Source organism: Bombus pascuorum, chromosome 8 (assembly GCF_905332965.1).
Source record: "Bombus pascuorum chromosome 8, iyBomPasc1.1, whole genome shotgun sequence".
NCBI classification, from domain to species: Eukaryota; Metazoa; Arthropoda; class Insecta; order Hymenoptera; family Apidae; genus Bombus; species Bombus pascuorum.
Window position 1 is genome coordinate 6,751,851 of NC_083495.1, and position 24,715 is coordinate 6,776,565.

The 24,715-nt window shown below is 37.9% G+C and overlaps 1 protein-coding gene across 2 annotated transcripts in view; it reads right to left on the reverse strand.

Annotated features, from left to right (window-relative positions):
• Nucleotides 1–24,715, reverse strand: part of LOC132910108 (sestrin-1) — a 150,940-nt gene that overhangs the window by 78,367 nt on the left and 47,858 nt on the right. For both annotated transcript variants that reach the window (XM_060965580.1, XM_060965579.1), the window contains exon 6: nucleotides 23,556–23,585. In XM_060965580.1, coding sequence (XP_060821563.1) covers nucleotides 23,556–23,585 — 30 coding nt within the window. The remainder of the gene's footprint in view (nucleotides 1–23,555; nucleotides 23,586–24,715) is intronic.

Here is a 24,715-nt window from a genome sequence, read left to right on the forward strand (position 1 = left end):
TGTAAGTATATATATATGATACTTATCATCATTGTGTAATAAGGATTTATTTTTTACTCGTGAAGATTTTCATTTCCGAGTCTATTGGGAAGAAGAAGGATTAGTAATTGTTAGAAACAGATTGGCAGATAACGATGTAATAGCATAATAATAAAAATTATCGTAGTAGTAAGTGTATGAAGTAATAATTAAAAATATAGATATATAAATACGTAGATTTTAAATCACAGAATGTCTAGGAACGATTTTAAACATTCAAACAAGTTATATCAGTCGAGTTGGAAGCGATGGAATTTTGCGCTAGAATTCAGTACCACCCACCCACTATACCGGGTTGAAAGAAACCACAAATCGTTCGGTCCGATAACTGTTGTATTAAACCTGCGAGCAAACAAACAGATAAACGAATCGTCGACTCGTTGACCCAGTTACTATACTTTGTGGTAGACACTCGTGTGCGCAGTTCGACTAACCCGCGAGAAAACCAGTCGCATTTCTATCTGAACGACTCGACATTCCGATCCCTTGTCAGATTAAGGATAATCGAACGAATGACAGTCGATCGCGGATCCTCTCGGTTATCTTCAACGAACAGTTCGCCGATGGAAAATCAACGACGAAGCATGTCGAGCAATTTCAATTTTACAGCGGAAAGACGAATTGATGAAACCACACGCAGACATTCGACTTATGTAACTGGAATAATGTACAGAACGGATTCGACAAATTAAATGTAGCTATTTGTAACATCGCGCCTTTTATTATGCCACGCGTTATCGTTAAGCGTATCACGTAAAAGATGCGTTAGAAAGTTGTGGTGTCGAGTCGAGACGTAAACACGCATGTACTTGACAACATACCGATTAATTTCTAATGTAATTTCTAATGATCGTTTCGAGTTTGTGTCAATGTAGAATTTGTAGGTACGAATATTTCTTCGATGTTACGATAATACTTGAAAGATAGACCATTATTCAGGTAGTAGGTAGGTTTATGGTCTTTGCAAAGTTTCCTTCCTCCGTTCTAATGTCTTCATGCGTTCTGTACTTACATATTATACCTTAATAAAAAATAAAAAATAAATAAATTCCAAGATGTCAAGAAGGAAGCTAATCCGTCCTTTAACTGTTAAAAATAGTAACGAGATTACGTTTTAAAGGTCAAACACTACACTATATGAATTATAAACGATTGAGATATACAATAAAAATAAAACTGTCGTCGTCTTTCATTGCTTTTCATTATAGAAAAATTACTTACCTATAAGATACCTACAGATAAGCACACGGATCACATAGAAAAATCGGACAAATCTTCATGGAAGAATCTTTTTTACGATTTTCTAAACTCTTCGATTTCTATCAAGGAAACGATTACTCGAATAAACTGCTAGCTCTATTCGAATGAAAATGGAAGCGATAGAAACGGGCGAACCTATTAATAAAAATCACTCGTTCCCGTCTCCTTGAGGTCTACGTGTATGCATTTCCTACGTGTGTTCAGCATGCGAACGATAAGCCGATCGTTAGTTTGCACGTGTTCCCCGGTGCACACGCGTAAGTACTTTTGATACGTGACATCACTCAGCGGCGGATTGCTCCGTCAATCGTGGCTTCCACGCTCGCCAGAACAGCGTCGGGGCTCTTCAAGGCCTGCTATAAAATTCATCAGACAACCATAAAGCTCTGTAAATTCAGCGTGTGGACGAGCGCGTGTATCGCGACGGAGGAAGCAAGTTTCGAGGCGATCGCCGTGCCGAGTACAAATCCATCGTGAAACGGTAAACAACGGCCATCCACGCGCATTCTGATCATCGTAGGCGTAACATTACGCGAACAAGCTGACGATCACGACAGGGAGTGGTAAAAGGTCGAAGGAGACGATTTGTATGCATTAAAATTTCATTATTTATGCTGTATCAAATATTTTCTTCGTCTCTATAAAATGTATAACTTCAATACATGTCTTGTAATTTCTATGTACATATTCAATTTCACTCTGAAACTTTCAAATCTTCATTTTTTGAATTTTCGTCCGATGGTTTTATTATTGTCGGGGACATCTAATCGAACGTACGAGAAGATCTATAACAGAACTGTAACACGAACACTCAAATTCCACGATGGTTGTTATGAGCGTTCGTAGAGGAGAGCGTTCCAAGAATACACTGTTTGAACGCATTGTAACCAGTTTCTCGGATCTGCCTGTACGAACGACGTCCCGAAGAACCGAAATTTATTTCCCTTCGTAAACACGCTGACCACTATCACGTTTTCAACGTCCGATCTTTGCATCTACCAATCTCTTTTCGCAGCCATAAATTCTTTGTCAATTCCGCGAACTGTGATCTTCGAGAGAGAAAATAAAATACTGATGAATTTTTCGGAAAGTATCCAAGGATCGACCGTTCGATTTTTTCCGGTTTTCGTCTGGCAATTTCCCCGTTAGGACGAAGCATAGCGGGCATCGGGATGCAATAAAGTATAAAACGAGCACAGATAATTAGTCGGAACGCGAACATGGCGTAATCGTGAGGAAGGGAAGCGAAACGGCTTTGATAAAACGCATAAAACTCGTGGTAACCGGTCGTAAGATAAAACTGTACAGTGCTGCAGCATGATAAACAATGCAAAAAGAACAGGCTTTTTGTCGGTCGAGCCGATAAAAAGAGCAAGACGATGTTGGGGAACGCGCCGCCAGCAGAATCACCACGATTCGCTAGCTGCAGATAAACCGCTAACGATACGATTGCAATTTTTGTGTTAAACAGATAATTGAAGAGTTGAAATGGTACGTAAAGTAAACGCCACGAGTAGAGGATTCTTGGTATGAATTGCTGGTTTGAAGTCGAATTATTCTAATACTTCTAACGTTTACGCGAAGTCTGTGCTCAGCAAGTTGAAATTCCTGGAATTTAGATCCTCTTAGTAGAAAGAAGATCGTTCTTTATTTTTCGAAGAATCTCGTGATCCATATATAAAAAACCCAATTTTTCTTTGATCTAACTTTACGTTTTTTCGTCGTAAGATAATCGTTGACAAACAACGTCGTACGTTAGAAAGACAAATATTATCACTAATAAGACAAAATTACAGAGGACGTTGAGAATTGCTAGAGCGTCACGCTGGCCATTTATCGATTCGTACAGACTTCTTCTGTTTGGACACTAAATAGTTGGCCAAAGATCGTATGCAGATTTATTCGATGAAAAATAAACACACACGGTGGATAGCAACGGCCCAACGGCTAACTATTTTCGAGTCACGTTTATCCCTGGTTCGACCACTAATTTCGCGACCGGAATTTTACCGATTCGATCGAGACAACTTAAGTACATACTATGCGATATATCACGTCTAAAACATAAGAGCACTAACAACGAAAAATAAATCTGTGGGACCTTGGTCAGATCCTACGATTTACCATAATTCTCATCTAAGAATTCCGCTATTGTTTATGACGCATCATTGTTTACGAATCATAGAATACAACGTGCGTGTATACAGGACGTGTTCCACGTGGAGGAGACGCGATATGCGACGGTCGAGGTAAGTTAGATTCGCATTTGGCGGAATGCCCGGCTAGTTTATCGCAGCGGTTCGTATGATGTTATATCTTACGTTGTTACGCGTTCTCTCTCGTTTTATTCGACGCATACGCGCGTGCCTGTTGTCGCGAAGGATTACGCGGAGGACCGCGTGGGTGAAACAAAGTTTCTGACGACGGGCAAGAATTCCGTAAAACAAGATTATGTAATCGACTCTTCGTATTGCAAAATGGTTATCGTAACCGGTCATTGTGAACGAACTGCAATCTCCTTTACACATTTCTGCAACAATGTCGGTGACTCGATCGCAAGACAAAATTTTGTCGAGACTCGAACTACAAAGTACAGAATATTGTAACAAAATTATCATTATTATTGTTATTATTATTCACGGTTATATAATCCTTTAACATACAAATTCGATCGAAAATTTTTTGTACGTGACAGTACTCTATTGATATTATATTTGAAGGAGAATTGCAAAAAGAAAAAGTTAATCGAATCACAAAATTTATTGGCGTTAATTATTATACGATCAACATGGTTAAGTTGGCGAAAACTCATACGGGGAGCTCCTTCATGCAGTAAATTAGGAGTTCTTCTGAATAGCATTGACGTATTTAACTTAAAAAGAGATAATATTTCAGAGTATAAGATAGTATCATTTAATATTTTATGCGCCATTAGCGAGTCAAATATAATTCAAGAGGCCAAAAATTTAACTGACTACGCATGTCCAAAAAATCATAATGATATGTGAACGACATTGAATGGCCAATTAAGGATCTAAATTTTATGAGCTTGCAATACTCAATAAGAAGATAAAGAAATGTTTAGTCAACACAGATTCTAAGATCAAACTTTTTGTCCAATTAACGTGAGATAATATTTAAACGAAGCTTTTGAAACAGAGGTGAGCGAGAAAGTTTGATACTATGGCCTAAGTCTAATCAATTACTTAACTTGAATCCGCTGGTACTCATCATCGATAAATAACGTGGTAGACGTACAACGAATAGGAAACACGTCGATAAATAACATAGTGGACTTACAACGAACAGAAAACATACCGATAAATAACGTAATGCATTTACAACGAATAAAGAATGTGTAATGTATAGCACGAGACACAGTAAGAATACATGAAAAAGTAACATCGATTCAGGATATGCAAATAACACTCTTACATCGAAATGAGAATACATTGAACATTTTTTTCAAACATGAAAATAAATTATTGTTGATTTCACGTGTTCGTGAAACGAAAGAATTCATTTTTATATTTATTAAGTTGTAACATATATTTGTCCTGCTTTTTCCGTTTGCATATAAAAATAGAAAGAGGATGCATTTACGTTACAACATAATATATCGATTAGAAATATTTCCTTCTCTCGATGAGCACTGTCAGCTCGTAAAATTATACATCGAGCGTTCACTCGCGCATGATTTCAAATCGCCAATACATCTCGCAAATTACCTTAAAAATATAAGCATCTTGGATGAGTGCTAATCGATGTAATAATTTTGTAGCGGTGGGGAACGGCGCAATATCTCGACACGTGTAATGTTGTTCGCCGAATGCGAACAAGATCAGAACACGGATCTATCATACATACGCCGCGTGTACACTACCGTACACCCGTCCCCACACTTGGCGTAGTTTATTTGTTGATAGATTTCAATTTCGGTCGGTGTATTTGCTAGTCGAGTCGTTAACGAGATCCTAAAGATATCTGAAATTGTTTGGCGCTGACCTAGAAATAAACAATCCTTGTTCTATGTAGATACGTGGCGTATGTTTGTTAGATATGTATGTGCCTACGTTCGATACAGTGTGAGAGAAAGAAGATCTAAAAAGGTAACCGATACGAGACACTATAATTTTATAAAAGAAAATTATGTACGTTTAACAAGAACAAGGAATAAGATCAACTAAATCGGAGATTTTATGCAGTTTGGGAAATCTAGACGAACAAAATTGTACTAAATGCACATAACATTATCCAACAATATTTAGAGAATCTAGATACTAACTCTTCATTTGAATTTATAATAATTTAAATTTGCATACACATCCGCGGTACAGATATAATACATATCCCGGAATAGATAACCATTACCCTCATAAAAAGTAACTATATTATTCATGCACACAGGTATCTATTAAATCTGAACCTTCTTCTATCCACCACTACATTTACAAACTATAATACAAACACAAGAATCTCTTTTTGCAAACCCGACGATTTATCTCCTTCTTATCCAACTTATTTGTGATCCACGTGATTTCTGACAAGCGACTATTAATCGTTTATATTCATTATCTATAAAAAAAAAAAAACAAGCAGTGTCGATTAACAACAGAAAAAGGATCGAGATGTTCGAACGGCGAGCACGCATAATTAATTATTACGTAAACTTGCAACCTGTACATTCTCCACGTGAGTCACTGAAAGAGAGAGAGAGAGATCCCATGAATTCGAATATATTTGGACGATCGAATGAGCAGAAAATCGCGTAAACGATTATTGTTATCGTTCGCTATCGGTAACACTATTGTGGTATTCACCGAGCGCGTGCGTGGCCGCGTGCACGCGGAAAAATGCGAGACGAGCTGCGATTTGATTAGCAGCAATCGCGATGTAACGCATATAAAACCGGAACGTACTATACTTTCGACTGACCTACTTCTCTTGTTTTTGTACGATACGCCCAGTTAAAGACCTAGGGGCACAGATAGAACGTACGACGATAAGTAAACGATGTCTATGCGAACATGATGAGCTTATCGTAACTCGAAGCGCTTTATTGCACCTCCTAATCAATTTTGCGAGTTGATTGGCTTTTTCTGGTTCAACTGCAGCAGGTATTTTTCTTGTAGTTTGCCCGTTTATCATTGACTTCAAGGTTTCTGACTGAAAGGTTATCTAACCTGTTAAAACTTAATAACGTAGCGCGTTGGAACAACAATAGAAAAAATCAAAACTGACGCACTGGTTTGTGTAGAAGCTTATATTATTAGAAATGTACGATAGAATAGCTAAATTTCTAAACCCAGCCCAATGACCAGTAAATGTCCTATTCTACCGGATTTAACGTTAGTAATAGTCAAACTCAGAGGGTGAACCGGTTTACCCCTCCAGGGAAGGTATGACAAATGAAACGACAGGTTAGACCAAACAGGTATAACTAAATGAAAGCTGTACGGAAATATACGGGTGCATTTTAGAAAGAGTCGTTCGATTCTTCAAAAATGCACTTCAATGAGCCTGAAAAATCTCAATTAAAAATCACGAATTGATCATTTTGATCACCGTAATAGTTTCAATGTTAAGCTAGATATTTAATTAAAGTAGAATAAATATCAGAATCATTGCAGAGAAATTTGAGTACCAACGGTATCGTTCGATAACCAGTAATATCGTGCAATAGTATTATTTCGTCGAATGAATCCTCGCGTAGCCCGAAATCTATCCCTCGGTAGAGGTGGCCACTCGCCACGTCAACACAATTAAGCAATGATCCTAAGGAACTGTCATAAAACGAGGCTTTTCGATTTATTGTTAAAGCCGTCAATTGGCATAAAACATTTTCGAGTGAAGAGATTTCTAGTGGTTATTGCTCCATCAGTTAAAAATTGAAAACGTGGCTTTTCCCATGTTTCCCAGGATTCCACCGAACAAGATCACCACTGAACAAGAATTTTCCTTTGCAACAGTATCGTCACCGAACTTTACTGGTTCATCATCTTTAGAACAGTCAACATCTCTTTATCGACTTTACATCCTTAGATCATTTACCTACTTTACTTGTAGCTTACGCACCAACGTAACTATCTTTTCTACAAAGTTGTTGAAAATATATACTATCTGTGAACTGTTAATCAAGCATTATACTCATTAAACTACCTCTATAATCCTAATCGAAATAGGGGATCGATCTGATCGAGGTGTCGATTATTCTAATCGTAACGGGAATTTACTCCCGTTGACACGTTTCCTCGCGATCGTGTCTCCCCGCGATTGGTCAATCAAACAAGTATTGTTCATCTAAATTTCTCCTGTGAAAAATATTCAATCGCCATGAAGATTATTAAATCTGTCCAATCTTCGACAGCTTAAGAACGAAGAAATTTGAACTCGACGTAAGATGATCGATAGACAAGCTCGAGAAGCATCTTTCACGAAGATACTTTGATCTCCGTACAAATAATCGGTTGGTGAACGTCAATTAGCAAAGATCGATTAAAGTTACGATGTATTTACGCGTTCACGTATTCTCATGCGAAGAAATTGCGATAACAGGGCGTTTGACCCCGGTGTATCGCGGCTGGACTATAATCCACTATGTGACGTAGTTTGGTATTACAGTAAAACGCTGGTCGTGCAACGAGTATTGTGTGCGGAGCGGATTTACGCGCATACCGTACACACTCAGCGAGTGCAGCCTGTACCCGGCGTCTAAAAAAAATCTCAACGCTTGATAACGAATAGGGGACACAGTTGAACATGTGACGATGACTGGCATGGGTAATTGGTGATATCCGACCATCGTTTCAGCCGGACTTCACGAAGATCAATGCAATTATGCGCGCAGTGTCGTCGCCTGGATTCCATCCACGAACAAATCACCGAATATCGTTCGCTTCTAATCGCGAGATGGTCGAATCATCGAGGACGATCGTCGAACACTTAAAATCCATAGTTCTTGATTTTTTGCATTAATAACGTGTGATTTCAACAAAATATAAACGACTTGAGATATTAATATAGATAAAAATGTTCAAATATTTAAATATTCAATCTTTTGAATATGTAATTGGCAGTATGATAATCATAGTGGTTCAAGACAGGACTTTATAAATTCACATTTAGTCGCGTATTTCAACTTCTGATTAATTATAATTTTATTCTTTAAGATTCCGATAAAATGTGTATTTCTGAATTTTATGATTTTGTATTTTAAGATAAGATACTCGAGATGCTCTCGATAAAATTACCAGTCACGAACGTTTTAATAACAAGATAAACAAAAGAGGAATTTAAGTGAATTAGTTTCTATCATAAACGATACTTCCACTCCAAAAATAAACTTGTGTTCTCCATGAGTAGATTAAGAAACGTTGACGCGACACGAACTAAAGAGTATCTTGGAAAGTCAAGCGACAATATTCGACGATTCTCGTGGGATGTACGCTGACATCGAGAACTGTCAACAAGGGCAGCCGGTTGTCTGACACAATTACTGATTGCCAGTTTAGCCGAGCCGTCAGAGCAGAGGGTCAATCGAACGATTAAGTGCCCCTTTCACGAGGTCTTATCGAATTTTTCCTACATACGTCGATGAAACGACCCTCTTTCCCGTCTCTCTTCCCCTAGAATTCGCGATACTTTCTTTTTCCTGCATCGATACGCTCGCGGTACCATTCTGCACGCAGCTCGTAACGCTTTTATCAACACGCTCGTCAATAAATCGTCGAACCCTCTTCCAATGATAAACAACTCGATGAAAAAATCGCTGGCATGCGACTGCATCTTTGCAAATATACAATATCTGGCAAAAGTTTCGAATTATATCGACAGTCAATGGACTAACTTTCTTTTAAAGTACCAAAACGAAGGATTTGATTAGAGCGGATTAGATTACGGCTAAATTTAAGTTTGGATTAGATTCGGGAAGTTTCTTAAATTTAAAATTGCTATTTTTACAGATCGATAAAAGAATTCCAAAATAAAGTTTAACTCTTAATTTTATTATTAATTTAAAATTGCAGATATCAATGAAATCCTCTTTTAGTTTGATAGATCTTTGTCTGAAGATATTCTTGAAGGTAGCAGAAATTCTAGGATTGCAGATATATACAGAAATTTTCTTTAATTTGATAAACCCTTGTCGAAAGATTTTACCAAAAACTACAAACTTCTAAGACTCGTAGATGTTAATCGAAATTTCCCTTACATTGATTAATCTATATTCAAAGACTTTACGAAAGCAGCGGAATACTAAATAGACATTTCCTTTTGAATTGTATAATTGTATGCAATGAATCTAAACTTTTGGCGGCTAGTGTAACATAATTGAGGCGGGTTCGACGGTCATGCGACAACGAGGGAAAGACGCATTTTCTTCAAGTTACATACCACTACATCCAAAGATAGCTAGAGTGCAGAGTTTGTCACAATGTGATGATATGTGTATGAGACATTACGAAACGACGTTTGACTCGAGGTTTTTGCTTCGTGTGTCGTTTCGAATCTGAACGCGCAATTGTTTATTCTAAGTAGCGCGACAACGATGAGACATGTCTTGCTCTGATAGAGGCCACTTAATAAATCCAATCAACCGACTGTCCTTTATTCGAACGACACATCATGGTGGAGGTTTCAGTAAATGCGATCACAAAAGTCACTCGTGACCTGCGCAGAAAATAACGCAGCAATATTATCATAATACGAGATAAAACGATGTAACACGTTGCATCTTAAACCTTGTCTAGATTACTACTCGACTCAGTTGAGTTAACGTGTATAGAAGATTCCACAGAAGAAAATAATGTAAAACTTAGAATAACTCTGAAGGTTTTTATTCGTATCACATAAAATCAATGCTCTATCTGTGTATCCTAAAAAATATAAAAATATATATATATATATATATATATATATATATATATATGTTATAGAATATTAGAAGAAAAGATTGAGAACTGAAAGAAAGTTCTCCTTTTCCCAGAATGAAAAGAGAATTGTGTATCCAAAAAGAATAGGAAAAATGTTCAATGTTTTCTGACGAAATCAAATGTATCATCCACGAATATTCTGTTGCACCGTGTGTTTTCCATTGTCAAATACAATAAAGACACAAGTCAGCAGAAACGTTAGTCTACTGTGAAATTCTTCAAGCCGAGAGTATTTTGGTGAATGTTAGGAGTCCATTTACTTGAAAACAAAACCCCAGGTGAAAAAATTGTATTCCATATTTTCTACAAAACTTCTTTCTTCTCGTGTAAAATTATCTATCCGTTGATTGTATCATTAGCTACAGGATACTCTATATAACGGAATGTGATCGTCGAAAAACGGTATGATCGAGATCACAGACAGCATGGATGGATGGCCGACCAAGCTTTGCATAACAATCGACGCGTGAACAACCTCACGTTCAAGGAAAGATATGCCGTTTCGTTTGCTCGTGTGCGTCGTCCTCGCGTGGCTAATTATAAATAAAATGAAGATAAACCTCGCAGTTCAAAGGGTAGATGCGGAGAAGAAGGAAGGAAGAGATGGAGCGGAAAAGAGATAGCGTGCGACAAAACGCATTGCGTGGGCGGCGTTACGCGTAAATACGCGAGGAGCTAAGAGACGCGAATGGCGACGAGACGACGTGATGAAATCGATTAATCGCCAACTAATTAAGAAATCAAAGGCTGTACGCGAGAAATAAGAAAATCTTGAAGTTCGATGTTTCTATCTTCGAAGATAATCGGAAATGGAGGTGGCACGCGACGATCGTCACCTTGAAATTTGCATATCGATATTTGCATTCGTTGTATATCGAATATTAAGGTTGTCATACGAATGTGAATTACATTTTCACCGAGCAAACGAGGAAGCAAAAGAATAAAAGAACTCGAAAAGCGTTCGAGCCGATGCATACGTCACTGGCCATTATCCTGCGCTATTTTTGTTCACAATCGGTTAGTAATTAGGCGATAACGTATGCGAAAGATGAGATTGATGCAATTATAGATTATCGAGGCCGCGATTAATATGTCGCGTAACGTCTCGATACGCGCACCAAACTCGATCGAAACTCGGATGCTTCCTTGACTCTGATATCAACCGACGAAGAACCATAAAATTAAATTAACGTGGCCATCTATAAAATCCTTGAAAACCTAATAACAATTCTACGCTCTGTCACTGCGAGCTTAACACCTCAACGTACGATAAACGTACGTACGTTGTAACCTAAACTCACACAGTTTATCATCGGCAAAATAAATGTAAAAAATAAAAAGAAAAGGATATTCTTGGTTAATTGCTAATTTTTTGCACCAACACCTATCAACATAAATATACATAACCAACGTGTAAATGGAAATTGTCGCGCTGTCAGAAACCAGTTATGTTCATCGATCCCAACGAAATTGCGTTTCAACGAAATCTACCATCGAATACATCGCTCGAGTGGCGTATTATCTTTCGAACGACGTGAAACGATGTCGACAATCGGCACAGAAAGTCACCCCATCGCGAAACCAAAATCGAAAATACAACGCACCACCTGCGTATCGCGTGGCGTCTGATGATATCATTGTTTTGCACTGTTGCATCATATGGCTGTCTCGCATAATTCAATGCAAACAACATAATGCTACGACGAAAAAAAAAGATATCTCTTCGAGAGCTTCGGTGAACGATAGATAAATTGTAGACTTGAAAGGCAAGCGGAAGAAGAGGTCGAGGATCCTGATGTTGTGCGTTATTCAGATTAAACCAGTTCCTTGGGTGATCTTTGTATCAATTTGTTTAATTTATTCTACTTATTAGCCAACACGGATGATCTCGAAATAAATAAGATTTAATATGAAGCAGTTAATAAAATGTTACGAAATGATCGAAGAAACTTTTTATTTCGATCGAGAGGGGACATGAAAAATGACACGAAACCAGCAATAATATCAGATTAGCAACTGCTGTTCCTTTCAATCTTAATTAACACATCGTCTGCAACCTTATTTTTACTGGCGTCGTCTATACGCTGATTTAGGTTCATGCACCTTCTTTCAGGTTTTTGTGTTTTCATAAATTCCAAAAAATTCTTCGAAACTCTTCCAACTTTCTAGAATATCATCATAATAATTTATTAAATTGATATATGTCATTTTAACCTTTTTCAGTAAGACGAAATTTATATAAAATACGAAAGAGGATGAAAAATTACTTAAAATTACTGGTCGAAAACGACTTAGTATCCAGATGAAGCGTTAAATAAAGGTCCACGGTAGGAAACTTGGACGATGCTTAAATTTAAATAATTTGACTAATTTCAGCCAGGCTTTAACGTCGTTTTTCTCTCTTGTCATAAAAAAACGGATCCTCCTCAAAAGAGAATATTGTGTCCTTCGCACGACTCGCGAAACCGGCTATTAAAAGTTCCACATTCGTTTTCTCGAACGGTGATGGCCCTCTTCCTCGTACCCACGCATATGTATATAGCAGTATATACAGAGAAGAACGTGAACGGGCCGTGGCCGATTGCGTGATCTCGACAAATAGAATAACTCGATCTGGGACGCAGAGAGTCCTACTGTCATGCCGGTTTGGCGCCACTCGTTACAAACAGAAGCACGCGCCACGAACAGAACAAGGCGTCCAAGAAAAAGGCAGGCGAACGGGTGGGGACTCAACAAGAGGCTCTTTATCGAATTTCGATGCGGAACACGAAAAACGCGGCGAGATTTCAAAATTTCTCTTGTCTGGGCGCCGGCGTTCACACCTTCGATCGCGACATTTCGTGTTTTCACGGGTGTTAATTGGACGAGAACGAGAGCGTTTCATTGCAGAACTCATTTACTTGTATCCATCGGACATAAACAATTCGTTTAACTGAAATTCGACGAGATTTCTCTGTGTCTTCTGTTCAAACTATATTTCTCTTCCTCATGATTCTCTCTTTCATGGGAAAAGATTTTACATTTAGACAAGCGAATTCAATCAACGCTTTACCTTTATAATAAATATCTCGCCATACTCGTGGTAATGATTCAGAACCAAACACAAAGTTTAATCTTAGCTTTGAGTTTAATTCCAGTTACAAGTGTTACGGATCACTGAGATAGCAAGTTTATGGATACAATATTTCAATACTTTTCCTCAAACATTGTAACGAAGCCGTAAATAACGTTGACGTGTATATTCAAAAAACAAAGTCACGAGACAGGAGGTTAATTGGTTACTAACTAAAATTTCGTTCAAACAAATGAAGTTTCGATAAATAAATAATATTTCGCTTTATGTACTTGTTTGTTTCATACATGTGTATATACTCGTTTGACGTCAGAAAAAGTTTTGATTCTTTACTATTATACTCACTCCCATGTATTTTGAAATATAATTCATTCGATCAAGATGAGATGGTTTGGTGTCCTCGTCAATACCATTAACATACTTCTCTTATCTCAATTTCTGGTAAACAAGAGAAAGCAGAAAGCAGTTGGAGTGAGAGATGGCTTATTTTTGTAATAAAGCAGACACGTGTCTCTCGAGGCAGGGAAGAAGAGGATCGAAAGCAGATTTAGCTCGAGCATCGAACGAACAGGTTTCGGAATAACAAAATATCGAAGCTATTAACAGAGCTATGCGGCAACATTGGCAATGTATTTCGAGTTTGATGAATTATATTGATACCACGTGTTCCTTTTGTAAATAAATCGAGTTACGAGTGCTCGAGTAAATAAATTATCGAACAACGAATGTTGCAAAACGTATTCCTAACCGTACGATGACCAAAATTAACGTGAGAGTCAGTTGCATTGGAAGATGCTTCTCCAAGTATAATGTAATCGCATGTAACGAGATTGCACGGCAACGAAATCATTTTCGATAGATGCGTCAGCTAGAATTCGAAAATGAATTCGCTGAACCTGAAGTCACGCGTATAATTTTAACGTTTTCATTTAGATGTTGATAATAACAAACGTGCCGTGAAAATCCCTACTTATGGTACATCTGCGAAAGAATGCACGGTTAACTTGTCTCGATTCTAATACGACCTATGCAACGGAAGAGGAATTACTTAACCTCTTCAGGGTCGAATTTATTAAGATCAGAAGATAAATGTTTTTCTTATTTCTCTGAGAAATATCGCGTATTCTACATGAATATCGCCATAAAGCATCGAGGTTAATTATTCGTGAAACGACTCGGTATACATTATTTACGATAATTTTCATTATTTTTCGTCAAATCATGCTTAAACCAGGCATTAACATATCCATTGTTCTGCACATCAGATATTCGCTCTAATTATTCTTTCATATCATATGATTCTGTTACAGACTACTCATAACTAGTATGAATTTGATATGTCTAGTAATTATAACAAATTTCTATATATTTCCGTCTGTTACAAACCTCTCGTTAACTTTGTGTAAATTCCAGTGAATTATTCGTGAAATTCTACTTAGACGAAGGAAAACATCACTCATAAACAAGCGATACGGCGCACAACACGTTAATAAATTATCCAGCCATACTTGTAGCCAAGAAATGCGACTTAGTTACAATTTTCTAAACCACCCACTTCCTCGTCGGATTTTCTCACTCATCCTATCATACTTTATTCTTATGCTATCCTTAACCTAGTTACTACGTACTAAGAATCAACGCTAGAAATTCTTCCTATTCTACAATTATTATTTCTACCAACCACCTCTGCTGTTAACCGTCTGCTTATTGCATGTTTTAATCTCTGCTATTTCCTTCTACCACTTTTTTCTCCATCTTTTTCCTTACTTACTCTTTCTATTTTCCTTAACTATTTCTCCACCTGTTCCTCTATCTTATCCTTCAGAATCTTTTTCACGCTTTTTTTTATTCTTTCTGCTCCTGTGCAATCCTCCACCAGATGTTTCAACTTGCCGCTATTCCTCTCGCAGATTCTTTCCTTTTCCGGCCTCCAATATCTATTCCCCTCTTCTACGTTCCCACATCTCGCACTAGCTATAATGCTTTGCTTGCCCCCGCTCCTTTCTTCTTTAAATAGCGCGACATTCTGACGTCTTGTATGTACAGAGCATGGTATAAACAGAGTATTTGAACGATATTTAAATCGACGTGTTTACCAGTATCGTTCAAGAGGTTAATAGAACAGGTAAATTATTCGATATGTCAACGATGGAATATTATTCGACGCCTATATTGCGCGTGTAATAAGCACTAAAGCGAGCCGCAATAACCTGATAGTTTCAATCTGAATCCAACCACTAGTAATTATCATGCGTATGCTACACGGTATACATACATACATACATAGCGAGAATACGCAGAGATAGAACGATCGACTTTATTAGCGTTTCCTTGCACCAACTTCCAGTGCGCTCGTCACAGTGTATCGTTGCGAGCAGTCTGGACGTAAGGCGATCGAATATCGTTCCAGATGTGCAACACCGTATCATAATCGTACTCGAAAAATTTCCCCTGCCACAGTTTATAGAACGACACCCTTCAACGACGCTCGTTCATACGTTCACACGTAGGAATTCGTATATGTACATGTTAGAAATTTCAGAAAGTTCGGATAAAATGGATTCGATAAGATTCCATTTAATCGGATGCTAATTGTAAATACGATTTTGTCCCAATAAATAGAATTCGAATAAATGGGCTTCTACTGTTATTCATTTCATCCGTGGATCTTAGTATATTTATTCATCTAGCGATCATTGAAGAAAGATCGTTCGAATACGATCTACAGGAAGTGTTGGCAAAACCTGATCATCGAATTGAAGAAGTCTATTGACTATGCCCACATTTTGAGACATCTTCAAACACGATTTTCGTGAGAACGAGGCCTTCAATGAACAAATTTTACTCCACACTTGTAGACTGCAATATTGCGCATAGTATTGTGTTATTGATAAACAATAAAATCTAACATTGTATATACTCGTCTTATTTTCTCACATTTTCACCCTTGGTCGCCCAGGAACTCGGCCGATTGTTCCTTGAGCGAGCAAAGACGCGAGACAAGATAATAAAACGACGCAGAAGTGGTTCATTGAACACAAGTGTCCCGTATAGCTTGTGTTACATTTATCGGCTGTTCAATTAATGTTGCGTTCACCTAATAGACCCGCATAGTGTTTACCATTTTGCCTCTAGTCCGAGGTCAGTTTTCCTCGAGGTGTACCTAATAATCGTCTATATTTATCGCCGGCTAAAAGACACGTGGGCAACCTGAGAAAACCGCAAACAAGTGAACACCGTCTGCATCCGAGCAAACATTCGTTTTGCGTAAGCACGAAACGGCTAACCGTGAACAGGTACTAAGAGAAACGATCTATATACCAGGGCATCGCGTCATTCAATAATAATCGGCAGAGGTATCTGATCGATCGTAGGTAGCGATATTAAAGCAGTAGACTGCTACAAGTAACCAACAAACATCTATTTATAACCGCTTAATTCGATCACATCAATGAGACGCTTGTCATACATGATTCACGATCATTCTATAATTATATAATGATATATCGACCGTACAAACGATAGAGTATGTAACAATGCCCTTTATGAACAACCTACGATTTTTTTTTTTAACTTTTCAGACAACGATTGACGATCGCTCGAACAGATATTGCTTGGCGCTTGGGTAAACCACGTGTGACCAATTTACTATGATTTTCCAGAAAAAGACACTGTATCTGATGAATGATAAAAATCGCTACTTTTTTATAATTCTATCCTTCGATCGTCATCATCCTTTCGAGCCATCAATTTTTAACAAAACTACTGAAAATTTCTCCTGATCAAAGACCAAAGACCGATTGGTCGTGAAAATTCGCGACCATCGTTACGCAAATGATTATCTTACATACTTATTAATAGCAATCGCGATTTGGCAACCACTGTTACCTATCAAGACCAACCGTATACGGGTCGTTCGTGTGTGTGTCGTGTTATTACACGATTAATAGGTGAGCACCGCGTGGGGTTGTTTATGCCGATCTTTAGTCGCGTTTGTTCGTACACGCGTTCTTCTTCAATTTGCACACAATGCGCAAAATCGAGGCGTCGCGACCAACCGCTCCGATTTGAACGGAGCCACAAGATCCAGGTCAAAGAATTGTTGGAAATAAGGGAGAATTATAAAAGACGGATGTTTCGTTTCGCGTGATAATTATTCAGAGGAATTAATTAGGAATTTCGAGGATCAAGCTTAAGGACTGGAGACGATTAGGAATACAAGGAGTGGTACAGTGAAGTTACATAAACTTTCTAAGGAGCATGTTTATAATTTGAAGAGATACTTGCTAACTCTGTGAGAATTTCCAAGAGGACTTAAGCGTACTTAATGGAATATAAATAGACCATGCTTTGCGCGTATCTTTATTAAGAATCGGTTGCTAAGAAATATCTCTTGAGTAAGTGATATTGACACCCTTGCGTTTATCTCTTCTTTTACCGAATATTTAAGTTTCATCTGTTCACTGGTATGACACTGCGTCAAATTGAAATGAAAATTATACGTAATTTCTACTAATTATTAAACTCTTCCTTTGTACCTGTTCTATCTAATTCTTACCGAAGAATTGTAGCTAAAGTTGAAGTCGAAACTCTAAACTTCGTCGCAAACATATTCTTCTCGTGTCCTAATCATAACCCGTTTCGCGATTGTGATTTAATATTATTATACTCGTAAGATCAGAATTTAATCATCGATGAAACCTATCAAAACCGATCTCTCTATCTCGAAGATACGAAACTTCCTTACAGAGCCGACGAAAAGGAAAGAAGAAATGTACATAACAACTTCTTTCGATCGTTCAGTTCAGACATTTACTTTCACCGAAAAGTGGTCGTTCCTCTCTCAGACTTTGACGCAAAGTAGAAGTTCGAGCTCCTCGATCGAACCACGACCTCGATGCTTCGCTGCAGCAGGCGCCGACAGTCGCTTGAATATGCATGCAAATTCCATCCTGTATATAACGACTATCTGGCAACCGGTCGGCCAATCGGTACGGGTGACACAGATATTTTCTTAACCTCTAAAGGCACCTACGGCCGGTTCTGAGCGTAGCCAGTCGCGCGCAACACCGCTCGCGTACATATGCAAACGCGGCTGTTCTCCGCGACGGATCTCTCGCTAGCGTGAAACGATTATGCAAGAACGCGCGCGCGATTTAACTTTCAAGGGACACGCACAGTATCTTCGGTGTCTTTGTATCGCTGCATATACTTTGGCCGATGAATAATACAAAATATTAGATGACAAAAAATTGTATAAGTTAGAATCGATGTATTTCGATGATTGAAATAAATAGCCTGAGATATGAGGCTGTGAGAACTTACATATACAATACATATATGTAGTTCAAGACTTTCTTCCTAATGCGAGCATTCTAATCTTTAGATCGAATATAGAATAGAAGATTTATTTTTCGTATCTACGATCTTAATTTTGCGATTCTACTGCTAAATATGAAAATATATAGAGGCAGGTTTTAAGCGATTCCAACTTGATTCGATTTTGATCGATGTTTTGTTAGTTTTTATAGGTTTGCTCAAATTACTCAAAGCAAGTGGAAAGAAGTGATTTCTTATTGCGGAAAGCCCTTCGATTATAAAGTTGAAAGGGCTGTATACCACACATAAACCTAAATACGATTATGAAACTGGGTATCACCACTGAATGCTTGAATTTACGTCCTGACTATATCTGTTCCACCAACCACTGCGTATTATGACTTCGTAGTTATGACCGTTTCACGCGTCGAGGCTGATTCCCGTCTAGCGATTCGGAGCGGGGTCATCGAGCTATTTCGCACGTTTTCTACGCGTGGGTTTGAATTGCGGATAATCCGTGGGAAGGGAGGTTCGTCCAACGTTGGATCCAAAAAGAACGAAGAAAACATCGAATTGACAAATTCAGGATGGTCGTTCAGGCCTACGGCGTAGCTTGCTGGGGCGAGCAACTGTCGCGTCCGTTGGCACGAAAACTAGGGCTACTTCTAAATTCGATATAATTAGCGACAATGTTTGCTGATTTCTGTCTGGTTTACTTTACTAAGTGCCAGCTTATCATGACGGCTATTGTTGTTTACGAGAAATTGTCCGTCTCGGAAATGAGCGTAAACACCAAGAAAAATTCTTTCCTGGCGCCTACGTTATGTTTATCTGAAAATTTCGAAATATTTTCGCGTAACCGCAAAAATTGAAAATAATTAATCGCAAGTACTAAAGATTTTCCATAACTTAGTAGGTGAATGCTTAACCCATTAACGGTAAAACTAGAACACATCGAAACGCCTGGTATTAGAATTGTAATTACTTTTCTGTTTGCAATTACTTTGCAATTACTAGGTGGTAAGGGTAAGTGTTTTTGCCAGTACCGATGTTTACTTCCATCGAGATAGAAATACGATTGCATATACTTATTTATTTTTATCATATTGATTTGCCAATTAATTATATATAGCACACCTAGATACATAATATTAAGGTACTAATGTTAATCGGATCTAATCGGAAGATAATCTAATAATAGGTGACGAGCTAATTTACCTTCCTTGACGAACGGGTTAAATTTGAAATCTTGCCTCAGAATTATAAACTGATTAAAGGAAACACGGTTTCCTTCCTATTTACATCGTACGAAGGCGCCCTGTTTCGAAACACCGTTGCAAAACCGAAATTTTGGAATAAATTTCATCATTTCTTCTAAATTTCCTCGAGCTCAACGACCGATTCTGGGCTGCCAAAACGCATTAACCCGAATACCGGGAAACTTGTTACGCGAAAATCGCGTGAAAATCGCGTGAAGTTCGCAATCAAGCGATCGTTACGCGAAACAGCTGGCGAACGTGGATCTTGTTTTTCTTTCTATTTTTCCTTCCTGTAATTTCGAAGAAAACGCAGCGCAGAAGAAACGCGGGAACAGCGATAAAAAGCAGCGGAGAGTTCGATGACCGAGTTAAGTAGATAATGAGTAAAGTCGCCGTGGAATTGGAGGGAATTATTCCGCGAGCTGAATTGCATAACGCAGTGAGGACGATTACGCGTGGTGTTGCGCAGGCTAGGTAAACGCACGCAACCGCGAGGACGTTAATCATTTAGGAAGATTACGATCGATGTGGTAAACTGTTCTTATAAGTTTTCAGCTTAATACGAATCAGTTTATTACAACGATCTTCATAAATTTCGACCTTAACTCTTAATCAGTTACAGCGCTATACGTCAACTTTCACAGTCGGTTGAAATCTTCAGATTACAAATTTTAATCTGAACTTGCAAATTATAATCGAAGATACTTGAGGCTTTTATTTCTCTTCAATTTCTCGTAAAAATATGAAATTGCATAAAGATCTACGGTCCAGGACTCCTTCGCAAGTTACCTAAAAATAATATTACAATAATGTCTATAACGTTCGAGATATTCCAGAATCCCATAGTAACAGTATGAATAAAATATCGCTTGAATAATTTGATGGTGCAGTTGGAAAAATGAAAACTGAATTATACTTTTACTATATATACATATGATATATATATGTGTATACGTATATGTATGCGGATGAAAATATTCCTACCAAATGTAAGATTCGAACAATTCACGGAACAGCGGAAGAATTTGTCACGTTCACGTCACAGTCCAATTTCTCCAAGCTCTCGAAACATGTATAATTGGAAACGTTCGTAGAACTCGTTTCCGGAGGAAGAACGGTGGTCTCGTTGTTCTACGAAACTAATTCGGTTTCCGTCAAACGGTGTTTTCCAAGTAATCGAACACCAACGATGCTTGGAAACGACGACACGGAAAACAAACAAGAGATAATGTATGTACGTACGTTTCTCGATCGAGAACGTTATTTCATTTTAATAGAACTTCGATCGAATTCGTTTCGATTAACCGAAGAACATATACATAACAGGTAAGTATGGAAATCACCGAGAAGATCACGATACATATTCATATGAAAGAAAAAAGAGATAACTGTCATAGCAGAATCATTTACACTTTTTGTATGGCATCTCATTAATGGTATTAACGTGACAATAGTCACGTAGCTATTTCATCGAAATACTGTTTAAACTGCTCTCTGCTCTCGTCAATGTAATTGCATTTCGAATGAAAAAAAACACGAAATATCGGTGATGTAATAGGTATAGTATAGAAGATAGGAACAACGCTTAAATCAAATAATAAACCGTGTCTTTTCTCACGTGTAGCTCGCCGATCGAAGGAGCGCATGTAGTTTCACAATCAATTATCTTAATGATTCGTTTCCGCATGGTTCCACCTATGTTCTGTCGATTCGGCGCGCACGACGCCAGGCTAGTTTCCTCGGTAATCGGTCAATTTTAAAACACTTCTGGAAATTGTAGCATTTGTGAGAGAACTATCCGAACGAATGGCAAGCTGTATCCACTAAACAATCAAATTGATGAAAGACAGCTTGATCGTTGTAATACAATATTAGGCCATTGACCTTCTAACAAATCGTGCTACGATACGATCACATGTAGATAAATTAAATTACGAATGACTCAAGCAAAATTACACTCTTGAATTTCTCACCACCGAACTCTTACTTTCGTTAAAAAAAAAAAAAATTGTCTTCCCTAACATTTGACTGAAGGAAGGATTATATAATACGCAGGAGACGTTGATAAATTTCTCCGAATATTTTTAGATTTGTTGGAAGCGTATAACAGTAAGAAATTACGCTTGAATATAAACAGCTATCAAGTAGATATAAAAGAATATATGTGCGTACGGAAAGTCAATTCTACTTGAACGCACTATATTTGCAACTGTTCGCTATAAATATTGTCAACAATAAACTACGTATTAATAAATGGAACGTATCGACTAAGGATTAATGTATTAATGAAAAAACACCTGCGCTTTACCAAAGTTGATGGACGATTGAAAAGACAAAGCAGGTGCGATTACAAGTCCAAATAAGTAGCCCCGATAAGAAAAGACTTTCAGTTTTATTCCTGTTTTTAAGTTCATAAACGCGTCGTAAACAAATTAATGAGTCCATGTCAATAAATCGAAATTATAAGATCGATCTTATCGATTGCTTGATGACTAGAATTACTGTGCGTTCGAGGATGCTTAAGAACGGGGTTCGGTGTTCTGTGTAATAGCCGATTAAATGACTCGAGAAGCGGTGCATCGAGATAGGCTACATTCCATGCTCTAACTCGCGAATGATGAAACGGGTATTAAGTTCGTACACAGGAAGACGAGGCAGGAGCGATTGGCTCTCGTGCAAGTTTGCATTAGAGTAATTGCTCCTAATACCATCCTTTCGCTCTAATACTGTCGGAACAAAACTCAGCAAAACCGAACAAAACGATGCTATGGAGATTCAATGGACCTATTTAAATCCTGTGATTGCTACGTCTCAAATGCAAGCAACCTTCACTCCATAATGGATGATTATTAGGGTGAAAAAATGTTAGAACGGAACCTGTATGTCGATGATTTTCCAGAATTATTCTTCGATTAAGGTTAATTACAAATTTTACAATAAGATATATTCATGAATTAAAAACATAAATATTGAATAACTAAAAATTCAAATATAACATGCACTATCTTAAGAAAAAGAAAGCTATAAACTGTACTGCCATCTAACACAATAATCCTTAATCTCTTACACGGTAATATAAGTACCAGTGTATCATTTTGATACAAAAAATACAATCCCATTTCTAATAGCGCGCCGAAAATAATCCACGAGACAAATTCAGGGGCATGCGCGCGCAGGTCAAGAGGCGCGAGAATAGCTTTCAAAGATGTTTACCAGCATTAACGACGATCGTAAGTCGCATACTTCTGCCTCGAGACGTTCTTAATGGTTCCACGTGTATCTTTTTCACAGAGATTACATAAGTCTCTTTGCGTGAGCTTAATTCATTCACGAACGACTCATTCGTGATTCCAGTCACGTAGCACTTTAATTCTGCCTCGAATATTTAAGCCACCATAAAATCTTGTATCTAACAATTAACACGGTCTCCCCTCGAACGTGATATCGCTAGATTTATATACGATATTATACGATATTAAAAGGAACAGGCGAATTTTGAGGCGAGATGAATATCCAGATTCGATAGTTAGCACGATATGAAATTACTCAAATACGTTCGAGCAATTACAGAGATATTCATCATATTAAAAACGAAAAGATCTCAGATTTCACTTACCCTGAAGATATCGCGATTAATGTGAGATAGGTGAACGGGAATTCGTTGGTAGCACTCACCTTTTCATCGAGGTTGTTCAGATCCGGTAACTGAAACAAAAACAATCGACTCGAGTTAGTCCTACAATCGACACCATTTTGCAATGGTTATTACGAAAGAGGGTTAACGTTCCATCGTTTGAAATTCTTCTACAATAATAATATTAAGGATCGTAGAGTAGACGAGCGGGAGAGAAGCGTTACCTTAGTAGGTGATATGAATGTTGTGGGTTCACATGTTGATTAGCAAACATTAACGAATTATGTATGTGCATACTAATTAATTTTAATCGCGATGCGAGCACAACAACAAGCTGACACACATATGACCGTGAACTGGAGAACGAATTGAAATTCACACGAGCAAGCGTCATCCTGCCATCTATCGACGAATTCTGTACTAACGTTTCCGTGAAAAACAAGACGAAAGGCTACGTTACCTACGTAAGTGCCTACTTTATCTACGCACGAGTTTGGTCGGTCGGCAGATGCCGCCCACGGTACATGAATTTTTTTCTTTTTTTTAGTCGCTTGCAAATTGAAGGAAATTGAAGCCAATTTGTAGCAATCAGCTGTCATGCTTGAATATATTCTGCAAGAGACTGTAGATAACGTGCAAGGATTAATTTAACGCTTGATACGTCAACCCATCTAATTAACCTTCATTATTCTCGTACGTGTCCCGAACAGAACGAAATAACGTGAAAGCGAAGAAGAAGGAGAAATTTCCTTCCGTGAGACATTTAAATAAATTGTTTTACAGCGATGACTAGCTCAAAGAAACTTCATGCAAATTTCAACAGTATTGAAACGAATAAAACATTCTCTCTACATTTGAAATTCATGAATTCCTTCGTCATGCAGCAACGGTTATAGTCTCACGACTTGTTTTCTAATTCGAAAATAAATTATCGTAATATCGCTGAAAAGCGAGACTTCAGCGAAGACTCGATTTAATTATGAGATCGTTGCTGAATCCCGTCGGGACACTGTTTAAATGTCAAGATACACGCGCTAAGAGACCGATCACGGCTATCATATTCTTTCGCGCGTTCAAATTTCTGGTTCACCTCGATCCAGATTATCCGTAGCCGACCAAACCAGTGATTCACTTCGATATGGAAATAACTGACACTAAATAATATATTTAATAACCTTGCCCGCCGTTGAAACATGATAAC